Below are 8,040 nucleotides of genomic sequence, written 5' to 3'. Positions count from 1 at the left end.
CTACACGACATCCCCAGTGCAATGAATGAAAGTCAGGGTACAGTGCAGTTAGAGGCAACAGTTTGAAATAGGAAGCCCATACTGTGCTTTGAAATATAGAGTTAATATTTTAAACATGAAACATATCCTGGCTGTAGGAACATGCATACTAAAAGCAATGACAAATGTTGCAAGTAATGAATTCCTAAGTGATAGATTCTCCTTTCTCATTCTCTCATCAGGGAGGCAAAGGACAATCCTATAAACATTGATACCTTCTTCAGCCCTCCTCTTTCCAAAAGCCAGGGAAAAGAGCTGATCAAAATCCTGACAGAAAGGCAGGAAGCAGGTACCCAAGCTAGTGGCGGGTTTTAAAAATGATCTGCCTATTCTAAAGGTGGCCTTCGCAATACAGCCGCTTCAGTTAATACCGGCTTTAATTTGAACACACAAGCAGACTGTCAGTCCTTCACCCAGGACTGATGGATTATGGCTTCAGACTGATTCATCTTCTGATGTGCACCACCAACCAACCCTGCGGAGAAAGCATGCGAAGCCCTTCAGAAGTGAGCAGGTATTATTTCAGGCACTGCATCGTGCCAGTCCTGCCATCTTCGCGTCGCACGAGTCTCTCAAGGAAGGAATACAGCTCTACCGCCACAAAAACCACACTACATTTCTTCCCCCGTTTAAGACAATTAAGATTGCGTACCTGTTTCTCCCTGTATAGACAAGCTCCCAGCTTTTTGGTCTGCTTTACAATTTTCCCCGTTACCCTGAGGACACCAGGTTCTTATTCCAATATTCGCTCTCAGATCCGGCCTTTCAAATTCACTGCACATATGCTTCAACTCACTTTGCTCCGGGACCCTAATACAACCACACCCAAAGAAACATGTTTGCATTTTACATTTCAGCTGCATTTTTCCTTTCCAGGCATTAAACACTTCAACTCACACGGCTATCAAGGCAGGAGGGGGAGCAAGGAATAGGTTTAGGAGTCTTAATCCCCAACTTTACAGAAACCTAAAGAACCTTTCCCAAAATGCAATATCCCACCACACAGACTACTGCTTCTCAGGGGGAGAAGCAAAACAACGTGTCTATGTTTAACTCCATTCTCTAATGTACTTGCAGAGGGCAATCAGATGTTACAGTGATAAGAACAGACTAGCACTGTACAAAGATCTAGATACACAGAAAAAAGTGCCCTACGTCTATTTCACTGGCATAATTATAACTAGAATAAAACCATCATCTGAAGTAATCTTAAGTTTTTGCTAGTAAAACTGAAATATCTGGATCCAGTATCGTAATCAGAGAGTATTAAGGGAAAATGAATAAAATCCAGCTGTCAAGTTTCTACAGAAAGGAAATGGTTACATCTTAACTCAGAAAGTAGCAACTGCTGAATCAGTTCAAGGAACAGACACCAAATTTTAGTATTTCACTTCCATTTTTTTATCCTTCCTACCTACAAAGGTGTGTATCCTGCAAAGATTTACACGTGCTGACTTCCCACACAATGAATAGCAATTTGTTTATAATAAGTTATACCAGTCCCTTCAGATTTACAATCTCCTTGTAAAGTCCACTGACCTCAATAGGACCACTTGCAATAAAAATTAAGTCTGTGAAGGCTTTGTAGGATCGTGACCTTAATTCAAAGGGCTGGGGGAAGGGAAGGAGGAGGATTTTCTCCTCATAAGTGTTTCTATTCTAGCAGCAGTTTATAACTGGTATTTTTTAACAACAATCCAAATAACTTAAAAAATATGAAAAAATAATTGAATAGTTTTACAGTTGACTTTAGAAATGCATTTAAACAAACCTCAGGGGTAAAAAAACCCCCTAACTTCCCAAGGTGCTCTCAATATTCTTTTGAGCCTAGTGCTGCTCACATCTGCTTAATCATTACGGCAAAAATGCAAGCCGCTGTCTCTTTTCCACGTATTTCTCTTCCTCTTTCAAAACTACTAGAAGACAACATTCCCTCAGTTACTCAATATAGCAGATGATTCTCCTGAAGGTGGAATCATTTCAACAATTTTGTTTTCCTTTTTTCACTTCAGAGAATACACGACTGGATTTTATCCACACAATACACAATGGAAAGGAAGCTAACCGTCCAAACTTCAGAGACAGCAAATTCCAGACTATAACGGAGAGCGACCACTGCTATGCAGAATGGGGTGTGTCTATACATATGCAGCTTTACAAATGGAAAAATTATTTGTTTTTTTTGCTGGTGATACTTAGTACTGCACATTCTTAAAAATAAAGGCTCAGCCAGGATTAAAGTGTGTTTATTTAAATAGATAAAGCAATCCTGCCTAATGTACTATGTAAAATCTGCAGAAACATTACAGCAACTCTGGATTTCTTCATGATTTGGTGAGGCAACACATACCTTGTAGATACATTAACGTTCTTCTTCTTATTTTTTCTAGATGTTCTATTTCTATTCCAATTCATATTTGGTACATTTCCTTCCTTCTTCTCCTGAGGTTTCTTCTTCTTATATGCATCTTCTTGCTAAAGGTAAAAAATATGAGCTGAGACAATACATACATTATAAAATGAAGTTACCTCAGTAAATGAACTCCAATGGATTTTTCTAGCTAAATTTCTCTGGACAGAACGACTCGACCCAAATGCATCGTTACTTCATGATTTAGTGCCTTTCTACAACACATCCTCTTTCCAGCACCATCAATTTGACCAGCCTTTCCAAGACTCTGTCCTTCAAGACACCAACAGATGATGAGAGAGAAATTTTTGAATTCCCAATGTTAGCATTTTCCCCCTCATAGCATCTAGCTCTGACTTCCAGGGAAATAAAAAAAATAGGGGGAGAAAAAGGAAAGCAGTCAATAAAATTCCCAATGTGCTAAAAACATAAAACATCTGCCAGATTTATGATCAGTTTGTGTGCAAGTTCAGCAGCAATAAATCCTCCCTTTCCTCGGCAGCTGGGGGGGTGGGGGGAGGCATTCATTTGAATTACAACTGAGGAAATTATGGGGTAAGTTAACCAACAAATAATAGTCATTTTAAAAAATGCGAGAAACAAACTGAGCACCATCAGCCACACGCAGAAGGACGTTTGTAACAACAGTTCCCAAAACAAGACTAGACCCTGTCTTTTCTGATACATATTCCTCAAGCATGGTAAGCAATTCCTCCTTACACCTTTTTGTCATGGGATTCCTATCCAGTAGACAGGACACAAACATAATCCAAATTCTTGGGTTTACTAATTACCTGATGAATTTCTTTAAGTGTTTTACGCTGCCTACAGCAAAGGTACAGTCTGCTGTGTTTATCGTGCTCAGAAACCAGGGGTGAAGAATGATCCTTCTCAGCAGCTTCACAATCTATTAAAGGGTTTCTGCTTGCTGTATTCTCAAATGCAAATTTCTGATGCAAACCCTGTATCTGGAGATCAGGTCTGCAAACGAAGGCTGATATGCCCATCTAGGGCACCTCCCCTCCAGAGTATGTTCCCACATCATTACTGTGGCTGACACCTGGCATTAAGATTCCAGTATGTTTGTGCCTGTTCTGACAATAACGAAGAATGTCTCTGGTTGTGATATGGCCAATATCACTATACAAGGGCTGTTTTAATTTTTACCCAAACTGTTCGTCATTCTACAAAGCAGCATTAACATGCAACAGATGTGGGACAGCACATCTGCACACTTCCTCATTCATCTCATTCACACTGGTTCAGATCTGTGACTGTACGTAATAGTCCCTACGTACACATACATACCTATACATATAAATAAATAACAAAAAGATCATTTTAAACTTGAAAAGCGGAAAGGTCACAATACAAACCTCTGAAGAAGTAATCTCCTCTTTTGCACAGCACGGAGTCTCTTCCTTAGGTCCTTTATTAATCTTTTTCTCCATGGAAGGCTTTAGGTTGATCTGCTTTTTTAAAGTCTCACAGTTTTCTGTTTCATTCCTGAGAGGCACGTGCTGGCTATTCCCTACAATTAAACAGTAATATCAGTTTGCTTGGGAAGAGAATGGGCTCCCAATCATAACCACAGTATCTTCTACCTTTCTTTAAAAACAGACTTATGCTGCTTTCCAAAACACTAGGAGACTAACCTCTAGGCTGATGATGCTGAAAAATTCAAAATCAAAAGCTAATGCTGTCTAAAAATTCTTATAGCAGTTCCAAAAAGTAGCTCTGTATTGATTCATGCTCATGGGCACACCACTCCTAGCACATGCATAAATCACCCAAGTCCTGCTCATCTCATCTGAATTTGGGCTATTTGGGTCCCAGCCATGGGTCTGTAAGGTAGAATCTGACTCCAGAGAATACTGGGCTAAAAAACAAACAAAAAACCCTGCAAGCTGGGTGGGGAGGAGACTTTTCAAAAATGGGTAGATCAAAATAAGGACAGCCTTTACTTGGAGCTTTATGTCTCTGAAGTGCCCTCTGCATTCACTATGAAGACAAAGGGAAGCCATCCTTTCTTTAGGATGGGTTCCGCGTTAGAAGTTCATTTTCTGGAGAGGCTTGTGAGGAAGAAGAATTATTCTTGTGTTACAAAAGCCAAGAGATGAAGAAAATGAGAGGAAGTCTGCCTCAACAAATAGCTGAGTTGCCCAGCCAAGTCAAGACCTTCGCCTGGGCCCTGCCAATGCTGGACAGGACAGAATTAACTTCAGCTCTGATCAGTTCCAGGTATCTCAGGTATCTGCAATACATCCACCCAAACGTTTTTACAGTTTCCTATCTACCAACCAACTACATCATCTTCGCTCTGAGTCAGCCACCCTCTCCTCTCTGGAGCAGGCAGTCACGATGACTGCAAAAGGAGCCCATGTGAATGAAACACCAGGGGAGACACCAGGCAAGGAAGGCTGACAGAGCTCTAAAAAACGCTCCGTTGCTCTCCAGCATACAAGCATGTGAGTGCCTGAGGTCTTGAAGACTCCCTGTTTGCACAAAAACAGGTCTGTAACTATAATCAAGATACAAACACTGCAACATGGTACTTTTTAGACTTCGTTTATCCTACCAAACTTCCTGAAACACAGAAATACTCACATCCCTGACAGTGCAGAAAACCACAACTGCTAGTAGACAATGCGGCAGATTACCTGTAGTGCTTTACCATGGAATACAAGTAACTGTCAGTAGCCCTGAAACACTCTCTCAAGGTGGAAGTTTTGTCAATGAAAATAAGTCTAGTATCTCCCAATTGGTTTACGTATAACCATGATTTCTACAGCCTGTACTCAAAGTTACTTTCCCGTGCACGTAAATACAGTTAAGACATAATTACTGATTTCCCCCCCAGCTGATTTCCTAGTTCAAAGCAAAGAACGAACAACACTCTGCAGTTCAGGAGCACATGAAGAATTTCAAAGTAGTTTGTAAGTATGAGTGAAATTATCCTGCCTCCACCCGAGACAGCACACGTGTACCCGCTGCCTCTCACAGAAAAATGACACAATGGGAAGCAACCAGCCCAGGGTAACAACTACACACTACAGCAGGGCCTGAAATCCTTCTGTGATGGCCCAGTCACTAAATAAACTGCCACAGCTACAGCAAATGCCAGTCTTCAGCATTCAACTACTTTGCCGAGTGTGTAAGTAAAGCCAAGCTTCCAGAGGATGCATTCTCCTAACCTGCTCTCGGGCTGCTCTTAAAATTTTGAGTTGGGAAGCTAAGAGGTAAGACTTCCCAGGCAGCTGAGTTCCACAATTAAAAAAAAAAAAAAAAAGCAAAACCAAGATAAAAAATATAGCTATGCAGTTCCTAAGAGAAATGTCAATCTACAGATTCCTACAAAATATAATTTCACAATACTCTGATGTCAGCTTTTGTTATTTAGGTTGTTTTATCAAAGGAGTTCTGAATATCCAGTACTGAATGTGCTTGCTTGGTGACTCTAAAAATCAGGCATCAGATTTTCAGTGAACCTGAAAATCGCAAACTGGGATGTTTCTGAATATTTGACAAAGGCAATTTGTGTTTTATAAGCAGATCTATGACATCAATTATTTTAACCATTAAAATGCTACAGTACAAGCTTGAAATCTGTAAATCAAGGCAAATCTGATTTATGAAACAACTTTTAGTGCAAGCTATTTCCTTAGGAATGTAAACAGATAAATCATAGCGAACACAAAAGAAATACCACATCTCCTTGTCCCATGCAAAAGACAAAATCCTGATCACAGTGAACTCAACAGAAGATTTCACCCAATAATTTTGACTGACAGAAATTTAAAAAAAATTACCACTATTTTTCCTAGAAATTTCTTGCAGCTCCGGCTGTTGCTGAGGTGAATTTCTGGACAAGTGACTTTCAGGTAGCTTCTTGGACATCTTCACAGGACAGAACTCCTGTTCTTTGAGCTCAGCTAGATTTTCTGAAGTTTTAAGGTTAGTTTCCTTAGGAAACATACATGTTTGAAGATCTTCCTTCAGATCACACTCTGAAGAAGTATTTTTAATGAGAACTGTATTTTTCAGTGCACTTTCTTCTTTACCCAGAAAGTTTTCTGGAAGAGTTAAATTCTTGTTAACATTTATGCCATTTGCATATTTTAGAGTTACCCAGTTCTCACTGACAACGTCAGTGCAAATGTCCTCTTTTGGTGCCGAGATTTGGTTCTCCACAATCTGATTTTGTTTGTCATCAGTAGTTGCAATGGCACTGCCAGCTGCTGTGGTTGCTTTCTGCTTACTATAGTAAACTGAACATTTGTGTTTCTTCTGAGAGTGGCTGTAGGTTGCAGGACTTCTCTTCGCTGCATTCTGACTTCGGCTGGAAGAAGTGCCTACAGACAGGAAGCCCTTCCCTTTACCTTTATCTGAGGAACTGTAGGAATCCATAAATGTCTTGCAGCTTCCCCTGGAGAAAAAAAATAAATTATTTGAGATTTGTTTTTATCTACGAAGCTATCATGAATTGTTTTATGGGATATTTTTGTAAGAAAAGAAAGGGGGGCAAATTCACAAGCCATGAAACTGTATTAGGTCTTCAATTTATCATACCAGCTAAGCACATTCTGATTTCAGTGGGAGTTGAGCAAGATTCTTAAGTATGTGCTCAGACTTCAAACACACTAATATGCTTCAGTGACTAAGTGCCTAACTGACCACCCAAGAGGGTCAGATTTGATGACCATTAATGTATTTTCCATTCTTTCCATGGCTGCCACACATGGTGTGTGCTTTACTTCCATCACACAGTTTTTACCCCAGGTACTACTGACAATATGCAAGATTAATAAACCCTTGAGTTCTTCCATTTCTCTTTTGCGGAGGTGAATATACACCACAACACTGAAAGCTCTCTGAAAGAGGTTGCCTGGAACACTACGGCCTCTAAACCAGCTCCCAGCAATATCAAAATACAAATGGACAGAAAGCATCACTCCACAATAAACAGGGTACAAAAAAAGGCAATTCAAAAGAAGAAAAAAGTATTTTTACTTGTAGGAATCAGAGCTGATTATATCAACAGAGTTGCTGTTCTGCTGTGGTGAAGAACTAGGATTTGGCCTCTGTCTTGATTTCATGAACTCTGCTAGAATATACTGGGCTTGCTGGAAGGCTATCAGAATCACTCCGAGCAGGGACAAACTGCCAAAGAAAACAACAGATACTGGTGTCTATAATTTTCAGGAGTATTCAGTGAAAGAGTTAAAAAGCTTCTAACAAGATGCACTTTTCCAACATTTTTTTAGTAAATTCTAAGTAAGAAGACAGATGAGAAAACCCAAAATACAGTTTAAAATAAATAATAGTTGTAACGGTCTTTTCTTTTCCTTTTTTTACTTATAGCCCTTGCTAGTTATTCTCTCAATAAAGTAACTCAGCCATGAGCTTTACAAAGAAAAAAAATCTAATAAAGAAAAAAATCCATTCTAAAAAAGCTAATACTTGAAGATCAGTTAGAAATCTCACTACAACCCAATGGCAATATATCATAGTATGATACCTATCAGTCTTCTGAGTACCTTCTATTCATTCATGATAGTTATGTCATTATTTTGGTATTTATTTAATACTGT

General features: G+C 39.5%; 1 protein-coding gene across 1 annotated transcript in view; it reads right to left on the bottom strand.

Moving 5' to 3' along the window:
* KIAA0922 (KIAA0922 ortholog) overlaps positions 1–8,040 on the bottom strand; it is a 76,902-nt gene that overhangs the window by 8,852 nt on the left and 60,010 nt on the right. The window contains exons 22-26 of the mRNA XM_009329793.1: positions 7,460–7,609; positions 6,259–6,875; positions 3,826–3,980; positions 2,390–2,514; positions 692–849 (exon numbers count right to left, since the gene is read on the bottom strand). Coding sequence (XP_009328068.1) covers positions 692–849; positions 2,390–2,514; positions 3,826–3,980; positions 6,259–6,875; positions 7,460–7,609 — 1,205 coding nt within the window. The remainder of the gene's footprint in view (positions 1–691; positions 850–2,389; positions 2,515–3,825; positions 3,981–6,258; positions 6,876–7,459; positions 7,610–8,040) is intronic.

Source organism: Pygoscelis adeliae, unplaced genomic scaffold, assembly GCF_000699105.1.
Source record: "Pygoscelis adeliae isolate BGI_AS28 unplaced genomic scaffold, ASM69910v1 Scaffold67, whole genome shotgun sequence".
Classification (NCBI taxonomy): Eukaryota; Metazoa; Chordata; class Aves; order Sphenisciformes; family Spheniscidae; genus Pygoscelis; species Pygoscelis adeliae.
The sequence above is the reverse complement of the archived record's forward strand: the minus strand, read 5'-3'. Positions and strand labels throughout refer to the sequence as shown.